Below are 15,528 nucleotides of genomic sequence, written 5' to 3'. Positions count from 1 at the left end.
CTGCCCCCTCGCGCCCATCGCGCGCGCCGCCCCTCAACCCCGGCCGCGCCCCCCACGCCCCCGGCCGGTCCCGGCCTGGGCTCCGCGGCCCCGGGCGGACCCGCTGCCCCCCCGCCCCCACCCCGCACCCGCGAGATCCGGGAGCCCCGCCGGGCCCCGTTCCCGGGCCGTTCCCCACTGCCCCCCGCGCCCGCCCCGTCCGGCAGCCCCGGGGCCCGACTCACTTTCTCCTTCTTGTTTTTATTCGGCATGGCTGGTGCGGACCGCCGCCGCCTCCCCCGTCGCCTGCCCCCGCCCCGGCCGTCGCGCCTCCCCCTCCCGGCCGCCGCCGCCGCCGCCGCCGCTGCCGCCGCCGCCCGGGGACTGAGTCGTTCGCTCGCTCGCGGTTCCCCTTTCCCAGGCTCCCAGAGGCTGCGGCAGCCGCGGCGGCGGCAGCGGCGGCGGCGGCGGCGGCGGAGGCAGCGGCGGCTTCTCTCCGCCCCTCCCCAGGCCCGCCCCGCCCCTCCCGTCCCCCAGAACTCTCCCCGCCCCCGCGCCCGGCCCCGCCCCCGGCCCGCGTCCCCGCTCCGCCCCGGGCCCGCCTCCGCGCTGGCCCCGCCCCGCCCCGCCCGCGACCCCGCCCCCTCACCGACCCCCGCCCCCAGGCAGCGGCCACCGCCCCCCCCAGTGCGAGGCCCCGCCCCCTCCCCGCCCCCGCGCCCCCGCCCCGCCCTCCGGGCACCCCGCCATTGGCCGAGGCGCCTCACGTGCCCTAACGCTCCCCGTTCTCTCCGCTCCTCAGCGCGGCCTTGGTCTCCCTCCCCGCGCTCCGGCTCGGGTCCGTCTCACGCAGGCAGCGGCGGCGGCTGGGGAGGAAGCGTGGGGCTTCGGCTGAGGCGACAGACCGGAGACTGCTGTGGAGATTCGGGACAGACAAAGCAGGGGGCACATTTGAAACGGATGGCAATAACTTGTGCGGCCAGAGGGACGCGAACGGCGACTTCGGCCCCTGGCCGCGGCGGCGCCGGGTAGCGGCTGAGGAGGCCCGGCAGCCACGCGAGCAGCGGTTTCGCGGGTTCCCGCTAGGCCCCGCCTCCTGCGCTGGCCCCGCCCTCAGGGTTCCGCCCGCCTCCTATGTTGGCCACGCCCCCGGATCAGCCCCGCCTCCTCCAGTGTTGGCCCCGCCCCCGATCCGCCCCGCCTCTGGTGGCCCCGCCCCACAGGTCAGGCTCCTGCTTTGCCCGTTCAGTTCAGTTCAGTTCAGTCGCTCAGTCGTGTCCGACTCTTTGCGACCCCATGAATTGAAGCACGCCAGGCCTCCCTGTCCATCACCAACTCCCGGAGTTCACCCAAACTCATGTCCGTCGAGTCGGTGATGCCATCCAGCCATCTCATCCTCTGTCCTCCCCTTCTCCTCCTGCCCCCAATCCCTCCCAGCATCAGAGTCTTTTCTGATGATGAGTCAACTCTTCGCATGAGGTGGCCAAAGTACTGGAGTTTCAGCTTTAGCATCAGTCCTTCCAATGAACACCCAGGACTGATCTCCTTCAGAATGGACTGGTTGGATCTCCTTGCAGTCCAAGGGACTCTCAAGAGTCTTCTCCAACACCACAGTTCAAAAGCATCAATTCTTCAGCACTCAGCTTTCTTCACAGTCCAACTCTCACATCCATACATGACCACTGGAAAAACCATAGCTTAGACTAGACAGACATTTGTTGGCAAAGTAATGTCTCTGCTTTTGAATATGCTATCTAGGTTGGTCATAACTTTCCTTCCAAGGAGTAAGCGTCTTTTAATTTCATGGCTGCAATCACCATCTGCAGTGCTTTTGGAGCCAATGGGATTTTATTTTATTCTTTAATTTGGCTTGATTGTAAGCCATGTGAAGAAACCTCTACATTATGACCAGGAATCACGTGGTTCATTTTACCTTGCTGATAGCTCTTGGGAGATGAGTTTTCCAAGGGAAGTGGGCTAACTTTTTTATATTCCCACAGTTTGTGTAGTGCAGAAATACTTTAGGTATTAAGACTCTAGGAGTGAGCAGATTTCATGTGCAGGGACCGTTGGTGTCTCACCTGTGAAGATTAGGAACTGAATCTTATCTGGGCACTTCGAAACCATTGTGTTCTCTTAGGCCTGGGTTTTCACTCTTGAAAGTTGCCAGGAAAGCATTTTCGGTTATCCTGTGTGGCTCTGCCGTGAGAAAGCTAAAAGAAGAAAAAGAGAACTAATGTGAGGAGTGTCGTGGGAGGTCCTGAAAGTAAGTTCTGCATGCAAGTGTCTGAATGTGTGTCTTTAGACGAATATCCTCAGGTAAATTGCACAGCCCCAAACAGCCATTTGTGCAGAAGAAGTGGTTTTTGATTAGTCTTTTAAGTGGGTTAATAGTTTCTCCAAAAAAAAAAAAAGTAAAAAAAAGTGGAGAGAGAGTAGAGCAATGCCTCTGGTTAATAACACTTCATTTTTAAAATGGCATATATGCCGACAATCTAATAAACCCAGCGTAAGTCTGTACCAGAAAGGATAATTCTGAAGCTGTTAGTTGATGACCACAGAGTTCTAAAGGGGCTCAGGGGCTTCCCTGAGACTTGTCTGTGCCACCAGTATTCTTGTATCATAGCCCTTGATGCAGTATTGCCTGTCATTCATTCATTCATTCAACAAACATTTTGTTGGATGCCCACTGTGTGCAAAGCACAGTGCAAAGGATACCACGGTGAACAAGGTGTGACCATTGTCTTGAAGCACACCAGGTCCTTGGGGGTGGAAACAAGAAAGTCAGTAATCACAGGATGTGACATGGTGACACGGTAAGCCTGCAAGGTCTGGAGTGAGAATGGCCTGGCTTGTAATCGTGAAAGAACACAGGAATATTTTTATGGCCGAGGAGGAGAGTGAAGGAACAAAGACTTCTAATTAAGACTAGTAGGCTTTGGCAAGGAATTGGACTTCTTTTTGAATGTATAATGGTTCGGGGTCACTAAGGGATACTAAGCTGGGAGTGACTGCTCACATTTGCACTTGAGAAGACATTGTGGCAGGAGTGTTGAGGGAGGGGAGCAACCAAGCTGTCATTCTGGTCCAGATGCTGCCTGTGAGGCCTCTCGATGACAACAACAGGAGGAAGGATCCCAAATACCCTGGAGGCCAACTTGCTCAGGCGGGAGAGCCAGAATCGAAGATGAAAGGCTGATGCCCGTGTTTGTAGTTTGGGCACCCTCGTGATGAGGAAGGGACTTAAGGGGATAAGGAGTGGAGAGCAGGCTTTTGAGAAAATGTGATTTCAGTCTTGGGATATGCCGAATTTGAGCTGCAGCTGCAACAAGCTAGTAGGGGTGTCGACTGCAAATGGAAATGCCGATCTGACAGAGTGTCAGTGTGTGTCAGGGTAGCTGTTTATCAGGTCAACTTGAGTTGACCTGAGGGAAAACGTAGGGCAAGATATCAGAAGAGCTACCTAGTTACCACCCAGTGACCTTGAAACCACAGTAACTGGAGAAGCTGGAGTCAACACTGTAAACCTACCACGTGTGGTCCTCAATGGCCATCGAGCTGGTTTTCATTTGTCCACATTAGAGACGGCCATCTGATAGCCAGAGTTATAGCCAAAAGTTAGTTATAGAATGTTCCCAGGGGACGCTGGGAACCGTGCCATGTCCTGGCTCCTGTGGCATTTACAGGAATGCGGGAGGTAGAGGCAGATCCTGGTCTCAGAAGAAGGGATTCAAAGTAGGCTGCCACAGCCTAGATGGGCGGGGAGCCTGGGGGACAATGGATGCACGTACGTGTTTGGCTGAGTCCCTTTGCTGTTCTCCTGAAACTACCGCAACATTGATAACTGGCTATTGTTGTTGCTCAGTCTGACTCTTTGTGACCCCATAGACTGTAACCTGCTAGGCCCCTCTGTCCACGGGGTTTCTCAGGCAAGAATTTTAGAGTGGGTTGCCATTTCCTTCTCCAGTTAATTGGCTATGCCCAATACAAAATAAAAAGTTAAAAAAAAAACAAAACCAAACAGGTGTTGAACTGCCTTGGTGGTCCAGGGGTTGAGAATCCACCTGCCAGTGCAGGAGACACAGGTTCCATTCCTGGTCTGGGAAGATCCCACGTGCCATGGGGCAGCTAAGCCCGTGAGCCACAACTACGGAACCTACATGCTCTAGAGCCTGTGCTCTGCAAGAGAAGCCACTGCAATGAGAAGCCCGTGTACCGCAACTAGAGATTGGCCCCTGCTCACCGCAACTAGACAAGGGTGTACAGCGATGCATGTACAGCAATGAAGACCCCGCACAGCCAAAAATAAATAAATGCATTTAAAAAAACAGGCTGTCAAAGGGATCTAGAGATAGTGTGTGTGTGTGTTCATACTCATATGTGCGTGTGTGTGGTGCGTGCACACGTGTCTGAGATGCCCCATGTTCATAAAGACACTGCCTATATTACACAAAACTCCTTTTTCCTCAGACCCCCACCCTTTTCAAAGACTTATCCTGAGCCTGGCCCCAAGTAACGCAGAAATGCTTTCTTCATGTCCAGCTCCTCTGTACAGTGGATTGCTGCATTTGTGGCGCCGAGGTCTCTCTGGGCCAGAGGGGTCCTGGAGGACTCGGGTCTTGGGCTGCACGGCAGTCATCAGCCGCAGGACCACGGAGTCTTGCTGCCTCACTCAGGAGCAAGGAGTTGGCTGGTGTGGAAAGGCAGGGCACAGAGAAGACGGCTCCTGCCCCACAGTCAGCCGTGGGGCCTTTTCGTGCGCCCACCCTCAGGAGTCCTCCCCACTCCCTTACCCTCAAAGACGTCTGTGACAGCCCCGCCCTCACACGTTCCTCGGAGGCTGGGCCTGCCTCCGTCCCGCCGCCATGCTACCGCCCGGGCCTCCCTGACCCAGAGCCTCCTGTCCTGGCTCCCTGGACATCAGCCTGGGTCCCATCACATTACACATTCAGACTTTCAGCTGAGGTTCCTGGGGGAGTGATCACCTCACAGGCGTTCTGGGTTTCCCAGGGCCTGGTGTTGGTTGAAGAGACTGATTTCCCCTGCCTCTGTGGTTTGGCCCATCATCTCAGCCTGTCCTGTGACCTCCTCTCATCTCCCCATCAGCCTGGGATGTGCCTACAAGCCCCCTACTCAGTCCAGTAGGCTCCCCATCTGCACTCATCCCTGCTCCTGGCCAGGGCCTGCCCACAGCCTGGACGGGGCAGTAACTTTTTCAAGGCCACCCCTGGACCTCCTCCACTCCAGAAGTTCAACTCGTTTACTCCCCCTCTACTGTGGTGTTGGAGAAGACTCTTGAGAGTCCCGTCCCTTGGACTGCAAGGAGATCCAACCAGTCCATTCTGAAGGAGATCAGCCCTGGGATTTCTTTGGAGGGAATGATGCTGAAGCTGAAACTCCAGTACTTTGGCCACCTCATGTGACGAGTTGACTCATTGGAAAAGACTCTGATGCTGGGAGGGATTGGGGGCAGGAGGAGAAGGGGACAACAGGGGAAGAGATGGCTGGATGGCATCACTGACTCGATGGACGTGAGTCTGAGTGAACTCTGGGAGTTGGTGATGGACAGGGAGGCCTGGCGTGCTGCGATTCATGGGGTCACAAAGAGTCGGACACGACTGAGTGACTGAACTGAACTGAACTGAACTGAACCGTCTCCTCACTTCATTTCCACAGATTGGTGGTTCAACACTCATTACTTGTGGAATTTTGGCCTATTTATTCACACATTACCAATTTGCAGAGCAGGGGTGGAGCGATGGGGAACACATTCCAGCCAGATTTCACTAGAATGAAATGTCTGCAGGAGTTTTGACCACAGAGCCCAGCACACACTCAGTTTGGTGGCCACGGAACAGACAATGATTTGATGGGAACTGCTCTTCAGTTCTGTGGATCCAAGGAAACACCCCAAAGTCACCAACCTAAGGCCCAGGGGTACCAAGACTACTCAGACTAAGGAAAGCCTCTTGCTTGGCCCCTTAGCTGTGATAAGTGCTAGGGGTCAGTTGGTGAATCACCATCTGGCAATAAACTACCCAGCTCTGCAGGGTGTCCTGGACATGACAAACCTAGACAGCGTACTGAAAATCGAAGACATCACTTTGCTGACAAAGGTCCGTATATGGTTTTTTCATAAGTCATGTACGGATGTGAGAGTTGGATCATAAAGAAAGCTGAGTGCCAATGAATTTTGAGTTGTGGTGCTGAAGACTCTTGAGAGTCCCTTGGATTGCAAGGAGATCAAACCGGTCAATCCTAAAGGAAGTCAATCCTGAATATTCATTGGAAGGACTGATGCTGAAGCTAAAGCTCCAATCCTTTGGCCACCTGATGCGAAGAGATGACTCATTGGAAAAGACCCTGATGCTGGGAAAGATTGAGGGCAGGAGGAGAAGGGGATGACAGAGGATGAGATGATTGGATGGCATCATTGTCTCCATGGACTTGAGTTTGAGCAAACTCCGGGAGATAGTGAAAGATGGGGGTGCCTGGGGTGCTGCAGTCCATGGGGTCACAAAGAGTCAGGCACAACTTAGCGACTGAACAACTGTGTAGGGTGAATCTGGAGGATTTTCTCCATGAAAGCCAAATGGTGATACATTTATGAAGGTTCTAAAACTTAAAGTTTTGTAGACTGCTCTAAAACAATCTATCAAAGTCATTAAAAAAAGTTCTAAAAATATTTTAATTTCATTAAATATAGATGAAAACCGGGCAACTACACAAAATATAATTTCATTTTCATGGAGATAAAATCCCTTTCTTTTTTCCCTCCCAAACCCCTAAGTCCAGTGGAGGAGATAAGACAGGACAGAAATAACCCAAGGTGGGGAGAGAAGAACACCGTAAGAGCATTAGAGACCTGGGATTAGGAGGTTTCTGAGCGAGGAGGTCAGGAGGCAGGCAGCAGAAAGCTAGCGGGAAGGCCAAGCACTGGGGAACAGGTGCAGTGTGGTAGTGCTGAATTTGAGTTCTTGTCCAGAGTTTGGTGTTAGTGACTTCAACAGGCAGGAAACATATAGCCTAGGCAAAAAGGTCTAACTAGGAATAAATGAATGAAAGTTCTATGGATAGAGGCAGACAGAGGTCAAACAAATGTTAGAGGGAGGGCACAACATGGTGGCAGGGGTGATGGGAGCTGTCCATGTCCCCACACCTACCTGAGCAGAGGCGGGGCCGTGGTGCTCCCTGAGCCTGGCAGAGTCACGGTCAGAGCCCTCTGTGCAGGGAGGGAAGCCAAGGAGAGGGAGTAAATACTCTGACCTCTCTCCTCCCCCTCACCCCCTCACAGTACCTACCACTGGTGGCCTAACCACCTGGAGCAGTGGGCCAGAGAACCAGCGACATGGTCCCTGGGATGGAGCAGGGCAGAGAAAGGTGTGTATGTGGTGGGGGTCTCTGGAGCGACCTTAAGTGAGAATAACCCCATGTCATACAGGAATGGGAGATTAGGAACCAAAAGATGCAGGTTTACATGTCGATAGCATGTAAACCTTGACTCAGATCCTCTGAACCAGTGGTTCTCAAACGAGGGTGATTCTATGCCCCGGAGGACATCTGACAATGTCTATAGACGCTTTGGGTTGTCATCACTGGGTGGGGGATGGCTGCTACTGGCCTTTAGTGGTTAGAAGCCAGGGATGTTGCTGAACATCTTACGCTGCACAGGGCAGCCCGTGCAGTGAAGAACCCTTCTGCTCCAAATGTCAACACTACCGAGACAGTAGGCTCCGGGAGCTGGGGATGGACAGGGACGCCCAGCGTGCTGCAGTCCATGGGGTCACAAAGAGTCAGGCACGACTGAGCGACTGAGCTGCCTGAACTGAGACAGGGAAACCCTGGTCTAACCCCACGTGTAACAAATATGGCACAACCTTCCCGGCTCCCCCCGTGGTTACTGTGAGCGCAACAGCATATAATGGGCTGACACTGTGTCTACACACTTCATTTAAGAAGAAATTCTCCATCTGGACAGAATGTTACCGTTTTCTGGATGCACTTACACACACACACACGCACACATGCACACGTTATTGCCATCTTTCTTTCTGCCCTTGCTGTGGAGAAAGAGAAAACCTCAACTGTGCTTTAAAGACCTAAGGGTAACACCTTGTCTAGTGAGAAAAATTCCTTCAAGACAACGACCCCGTGCTGGGAGACCTGAAAAGACTGCCTTTTTGCATGAACCACCATCCAAGTTTTAACTGACAGGTGATGAGACTGGCTTTTGAAAAAATTTTTTTGATTGTAAAATACATGTAAAATCTATTACATGAACCATTTTGAAATTGCAGTTCAGTAAGAATACTCACACACTCACATCCAGATTTTTTTCATCTTGCTAAACTGAAACTTGCAAAACTTCCTGTTTTCTCTCCTCGGACCCCAGCCTCTGGCAAGCACCATTCTACTTTCTGTTTCTAAGAAGTGGAATCACACACGAGTTGACCTTTCGTGACTGGCTTATATTATGCATACTGTCCTCAAGGTTCTTCCACGTTGTAGTGTGGGCCAGAACTGCCTTCTTTTATAAGGCTGAATAATAGCTCATTGTACGGATATACCACAGTTTTTAAATTTATTTATTCCTTGATGGCCATTTGGGTTGCTTTCACCTCTTGGCTATTGTGAAAAAGGCTCTTATGCTTTCAGTTCTTTTGAGTATATATCTGAACGTGGACTTGCTGGATTGTACAGTCCTTGTATTTTTGATTTTTTGAGGAACTGCTATACTTTTACCATAGAGGCTGTACGATTTTATATTCCCATCAACAGTGCACAAGGGTTCCAAATTTTCCAATTTTCCAGTGTTTTGTTCTGAGGGTTTTATAGAACAAAACACTGGAAAATTGGAAAAATTGGAACCATTTTTCACCAACACTTATTTGTTTCCTTTTCGTTAGTAGCCAGCCTAACTTGTTTGTGTGAGGTGTTATCTCATTGTGGTTTGATTTGGATTTTCCTAATAGTGATGTTCAGCATCTTTCCATATGCCTCTTTATTTGTGTATCAACCCTGAATATTCGCTATAATGGCTGATGCTGAAGCTGAAGCTCCAATACTTTGGCCACCTGATGCAAACAGCCGACTCATTGGAAAAGACCCTGATGCTGGGAAAAATTGAAGGCAGGAGGAGAAGGGGATGACAGAGGATGAGATGGTTGGATAGCATCGCTGACTCAATGGACATGAATTTGAACAAGCTCTGGGAGACAGTGAAGAACAGAGAAGCCTGGTGTGCTGAGTCTATGGGGTCGCAAAGAATCAGACATGACTTGACAACTAAACAACAACAACATATCCTCTTTGGAAAAATGTCTAGTCATGGGCATTTTTCAATCAGGTGGTTTGTTTTCTTGTTGCTGAGTTGTAGGAATTCCTCTTGTTTTCTGGATATGAACCCCTTATTAGATGTATGATTTGAAAATATTTTCTCCTCTACAGCAAGTTGCCTTTTCACTCTGTTGACTGTGTCCTTTGATGTGCAGAAATGTTAAATTTTGATGTAATCAATGCATCCTTTTTTTGTTGTTGTTGTTGCCTGTTCATTTGGTGTCATGTTCAAGGAAGTATTGACAAATCCAATGTCATACAGCTTTCCCCTTGTGTTTTATTCTGAGGGGTTTATAGTTTTAGCTCTTTTGTTTCGATTTTTGATACATTCTGAGTTAATTTTTGTTTATGGTATAAGGTAAGCATTCAACTTCATTCTTTTGCATTTGGATATCCAGTTTTCCCACAGCCATTTCTTGAAGAGACTATCATTTCCGCATGAATGGTCTTGACAGTCTTGTTGAAAGCCATTTGACCGTATATACAAGGGTCTGTTCCCGGGCCTTCTTTTCTCTTCTGCCGTTCTATATGTCTGTCTTTACGCCAGCACCATACTGTTTTGATTACTATAGCTGTGTGATATGCTTTGAAATGAGGACATGTGAGACTTCTCACTTTGTGCTTCTTTTTCAAGATTTTTTTGGATTGCTCAGGATTTCTTGAGATTCTATATGAATTTTAAGGTGGATTTTTCTATTTCTTAAAAAAATGCCATTGGAATTTTGATAGGGATTGCATTACATCTCTAGATTACTTTGGGTAGTTTTGACATCTTAACAATATAATGCATTCCAATTCATGAACACAGGGTCTTTCAATATATTTGTGTCTTCTTTCATTTCTTTCAGCAGTGTTTTGTAGTTTCTGCTGTGTAAGTTTCTTTTACCTCTTTGATGAAGTTGATTCTAAAGTATTTTATTCTTTCTGATGCTATTGTAAATGGAATTGTTTTCATACTTTCCTTTTTGGATTGTTCATTGTTAGCCTATAAAAACACAACTGATTTTTTTAGGTGTTGATTTTTATATCCTACAACTGCTGAATTCATTGATTAGCTCTAACAGTCTTTTTTAATGGAATCATTATGGTTTTCTACTCACAAAGGTGATTTTATTTCTTCCTTTCCAATTTTGGTGCCTGTTTTTTCTTACTTAGCTGCTCTGGTTAGGACTGCAAGTACTGTGTTGAATAGAAGTGGTGAAAGCATACATCCTTGTTTTGTTCCTGATCTTGGAGGAAAAACTTTCAGTCTTTCACCATTGAGTATAATGTCAGCTGTTGACTTTCTAGTCACAACCTTTATTATGGTAAGGTAGTTTCCTTCTATTCTTAGTTTGTTGAGTATTTTTTTTTAATCATGAAAGGGTGTTAAATTTTGTCAAATGTTTTTTCTGTGTCAGTTGAAGTCATCATGTATTCTTCCCCCTATATTCTGTTAAGTGGTGTGTTGTTTCAATAAGATTTTCACATGTCGAGCCATCTTTGCATTCCATGAATAAATCCCAGTTGGCTGTGGTGTATAGTCTTTTTAATTTGCTATTGATTTACTTTTGCTAGTATTTGGTTGAGGATTGTTGCATCAATATTCATTAGGAACTACATCTATAGTTTTTTTTATTATAATGCATTTGCCTAGCTTTGGTATAGAGATGGCAATGGCAACCCATTCCAGTACTTTTGCCTGGCAAATCCCATGGACGGAGAAGCCTGGTAGGCTGCAGTCCATGGAGTCGCTAGGAGTCGGACACGACTGAGCAACTTCACTTTCACTTTTCACTTTCATGCATTGGAGGAGAAAATGGCAACCCACTCCAGTGTTCTTGCCTGGAGAATCCCAGGGACGGGGGAGCCTGGTGGGCTGCCGTCTCTGGGGTCTCACAGAGTCGGACACAACTGAAGCGACTTAGCAGCAGCAGCAGCAGCAGCAGCAGCATACTATATATACATATGTATATATATAATATAATATACAGTATATTATAAATATATTTAATATTATAAATATATTTAAATATATTTATAAAATATTTATAATATGCTATATATTATATTATATATTTATATATTATATATAATTCTATGTGTATAATTAGCTCAACTGACAAAGTTGGAGTATGAGAAGTAGACTATATACAGACTATATTTTGTCAGTTGACCTAATTATACTTTCTAGAGAATTTTTTTCCCCTCTACCCTAAGATCCATCCTAAGCTTCAGGTATTGCATTAAATTGTCATGTCTCTTCAGCCTCCTTCAATCTGGAATATTCAGTTTAGTATATTTCTACAGCCCTTTCTTTCTTCCTGATATTAACATTTTAAAAGAGTACAGTCCCCCCACTTCCCCTTTTAAGGAACAGAACCGTCCTCATTTTGCTGTCTCATGTTTCCTCTGATTCTCGTGAGGCTGTGCATTCTTGTGTCTTTCTTCAGGTAACACACTGGGAGATAGCAGTACCCTCACCTTTTACATGGTGATTCCAGATGCTGGCCTGAGTCAAACTTAGGACTCATAAGACAGTTTTCTCTGGGTGACCCTAATGTCCCCTCTGCCTTTCTATCCTACCTAAATAGTCCTAATGCAAACGTGATCTATGAGAAGAATTTCCAACCATTTGTGAATTAGAAATAATTATTTCCAAATTAGAAATAAGATAGTTGAAAATTCTTACCATGCTTGGCCTCTTTCATTCTTTTTTAAAAATGATAATTAACATGAATTTTATTGATAAATAGAAATGCTATGATAAGTAATTGATATTATCCTATGTGGGTTTACAATAGAATTTCTCAACCTGGATGCCTGGTTTAGGTGAGATACGGTTGTGGGTAGTGTGGATGATCCTAAAACAAAAAAGAAATATTTTTGTACCTTGCGCAAGATCTTAGCACTCACAGTTGATGGAGCAGCCCCATTATCCGGTTTTTAGAGTTTTTTTCATTCTCAGATTGTGTTGTTGATAGAACTGTATTTGACAGTCCTACTCTTTGCCATCTCATGAACTGTAGCAGAGAAATATCATGTAGAAATATTGATAACCTCAGACATGCAGACGACACCACCCTTATGGCAGAAAGTGAAGAAGAACTAAAGAGCCTCTTGATGAAAGTAAAAGAGAGTGAAAAAGCTGGCTTAAAACTCAACATTCAAAAAATGAAAGATCATGGCATCCAGTCCCATCACTTCATGGCAAATAGATGGGGAAACAGTGGAAACAGTGACAGACTTTATTTTCTTGGGCTCCAATATCACTGTAGGTGGTGACTGCAGCCATGATATTAAAAGATGCTTGTCCTTGAAAGAAAAGCTATGACCAACTTAGACAGCATATCAAAAAGCAGAGACATTACTTTGCTGACAAAGGTCTGTCTAGTCAAAGCTATGGTTTTTCCAGTAGTCATGTATGGATGTGAGAGTTGGACTGTAAAGAAAGCTGAGTGCCAAAGAATTGATGTTTTTTAAACTGTGGTGTTGGAGAAGACTCTTGAGAGTCCCTTGGATTGCAAGGAGATCCAAGCAGTCAATCCTAAGGGAAATCAGTACTGAATTTTCATTGGAAGGACTGATGCTGAAGCTGAAACTCCAATACTTTGGCCACCTGATGCGAAGAACTGACTCTTTGGAAAAGACCTTGTTGCTGGGAAAGATTGAGGGCAGGAGGAGAAGGGGACGACAGAGGATGAGATGGCTGGATGGCATCACCAACGTGATGGACATGAGTTTAAGTAGGCTCCGGGAGTTGGTGATGGACAAGGGAGCCTGGTGTGCTGCAGTTCATGGGGCCGCAAAGAGTTGGACACGACTGAGCAACTGAACTGAACTGAATTGCGGCATGCCAGGCTCCTCTGTCCATGGGATTTCCCAGGCAAGGATACTGGAGTGTGCTGCCGTTTCCTCCTCCAGGGGATCTTCCCGATCCAGGGATCAAACTTGTGTCTCCTGCATTGGCAGGAGGATTGTTCACCACTAGCAACCAGGGAAGCCCCGCTCCTAGAGAGCAGTGGGCAAAAGCATCGTGCTCGTTTGGTTGTGCTCATTCTCAGTTTGAGGCCACGCAGGAGAGACTGTTTTTATTAATCATTGATGACTCCAGGTTACACAGAAGGAACAAGAGGAGGCTGATAATGTCAGGCTCTCTCAAATCGCTCATTCTAACCCTGAATATTCAATGGGAAGGGCTGATGCTAAAGCTGAAGCTCCAGTTCTTTTGGCCACCTGATGTGAAGAGCCAACTCATTGGAAAAGACCCTGATGCTGGGAAAGACTGACAGCAAAAGGGGAAGAGGGTGGCAGAGGATGAGATGGTTGGATGGCATCACTGAGCCAATGGATATGAGTTCGAGCAAACTCTGGGAGGTGGTGGAGGACAGGGGAGCCTGGCGTGCTGCAGCCCATGGGGTCACAAAGAGACACGGCTGAGCGGCTGAACAATAACAACAGCCTCCTGTTAGATGGCACCAACTGACAGGGAAATCATGGGCGCAAACGTGCTGTTCCATCCTAGGAGAAAGCCAGAGGGAAAGTCGAATTCAGAAGAGAGAATTCCTATATGCTGCAACTGGCCACTCCCTTTCATCCTCTGCTGTTGTTGCCACTATTGGACAAGTGGAGTGGGTGGCGCCTCTCTCATTCTCAGGGAGCTGTGTGTCCCAATCACGCTCACAACACTGCTCAGGATTCCCTGGTTTCAACTAACAGGAACCCTCCACGCTAAGCCGAGTGAAATATGGAGAGTTACCAGCAGGACCCTGGGGACACAAACATGAAATGAAGGTGGGCCTGGGTCCCCACAGCAAGAGGCCTGGGCCTGGGAGCTGTGTCTGACAGCCAGCCCCTGGTCCCCCGAGTTCCATGGAGTTAGGGAGGGAGGGCTCCCCAGGGGAGAAGGTGCAGGACAAACGGAAGAAGAGCAGATGCCCAGCGCACGTCCTGCCATTTTCTCGGCCTTTGGAACCCAAGTTTCTTCTCCCATCGTGAGGGCACCAGCGGAGCGTCTGCATCGCTGACCCGTGAGTGCCAGGCGCTTCACGGGGCTGCCTTGTTCGCAGGCACATTTGTGCCACGTCACCCTGAGACCACAGGGAATTAGTTCAGATGGAGGGGCCTCAGATAAGAGGGCCACTCTTTGGTCTGGGCAACAGTTTGGAGTGTGTCCTGATGTCACGAGCCTTGCTGGACCATCTGAACTAAGAAATGCGGGGAGAACGGGGCCGAAAGTCAAAGGGGCTGAAGAGTCAGGAAGGAGGAGGGGCTGGGGAGGCCCTGTTGGCTGCGTTCAAGTCAAACTTATGAGGGATGGAAGGCGGAGGAGAGACACAGGGATGAGGAGCCAAGGAAGCCACCTGCTAGAGCGGCTGGAAAACCCTAGATGGGCCGGAAGCAATCAGAGCTGCAGAGGTCAGAGCCGGCTCAGAGCTACAAGTGTGCTCCAGCCCGATTCCCAGAGGCCAGGCCCTGTGGAAGCCTGTGTGCTTGGCTTTGCACGTTGGTATAGCTTACAGTGGGCTCTTTCTCAGGCTAGTCTTCCAGCTGAGTTTCTGTGCTGACAGCCGAAAGGCCTAATGGTAGTGCTATGACAATTTGGGGGCTTCCTTGGTATCTCAGATGGTAAAGAATCCGCCTGTAATTCAGGAGACATGGGTTCGCTTCTTGGGTCAGGAAGATCCCCTGGAGAAGAGAAAGGCTGCCCACTCCAGTGTTCTTGCCTGGAGAATTCCATGGACCCAGGAGCCTGGTGGGCTACAGTCTATGGGGCCACAAAGAGCTGGGCATGACTGAGCACCTAACACACAGAGGACAATGTTTGTATCCCTCTCAGATTCATGTTAAGGCTCTAGTTCCCAACATAATGATGTCTGGGAACGAGGTCATCCAGAGGCGATTAGCTCCTGAGAGTGGAGCCTTCGTGATGGGATTGGTGCCCTCGTAAGATGCAAGAAAGCTTGCTTCTTCTCTCTCTCTGTCTCTTCCGGTTTCTGCCATGCGAGGACCAACAAACCAGGAAGTAGGCTCTCACCAGACACCAGATCTGCTGAGGCCTTGATCTTATACTTCCTAGTTTCCAGAACTGTGAGACGTAAGTGTTTGTGGCTTAAGCCACCCAACCGATGGTGTTCTGTTACTGTGGCCCCAACTGCTACAATGATAACAATACAGGTAGATGGCAAGAATGGCCCTCCTCCCCGTCTCCACACCCTTTACCATGCGATTCTG

General features: G+C 48.6%; 1 protein-coding gene across 12 annotated transcripts in view; it reads right to left on the bottom strand.

Moving 5' to 3' along the window:
- PPP2R5C (protein phosphatase 2 regulatory subunit B'gamma) overlaps window positions 1–1,082 on the bottom strand; it is a 140,219-nt gene extending 139,137 nt beyond the window's left edge. For 11 of the 12 annotated variants that reach the window (XR_011250388.1, XR_011250386.1, XR_011250387.1 and 8 more), the window contains exon 1: window positions 225–492. Coding sequence is in view for 7 of the 12 variants with exons in the window: in XM_069559830.1 (XP_069415931.1) it covers window positions 225–251 (27 nt within the window). In the remaining 5 variants the exon portion in view is untranslated. Of the gene's footprint in view, window positions 1–224; window positions 493–750 lie in introns of those variants that run through there. The other variant, XM_069559847.1, reaches the window with a different exon arrangement.
- Between the last annotated feature and the right edge of the window lie 14,446 nt (window positions 1,083–15,528).

Source organism: Ovis canadensis, chromosome 18 (assembly GCF_042477335.2).
Source record: "Ovis canadensis isolate MfBH-ARS-UI-01 breed Bighorn chromosome 18, ARS-UI_OviCan_v2, whole genome shotgun sequence".
NCBI lineage: Eukaryota > Metazoa > Chordata > Mammalia > Artiodactyla > Bovidae > Ovis > Ovis canadensis.
The sequence above is the reverse complement of the archived record's forward strand: the minus strand, read 5'-3'. Positions and strand labels throughout refer to the sequence as shown.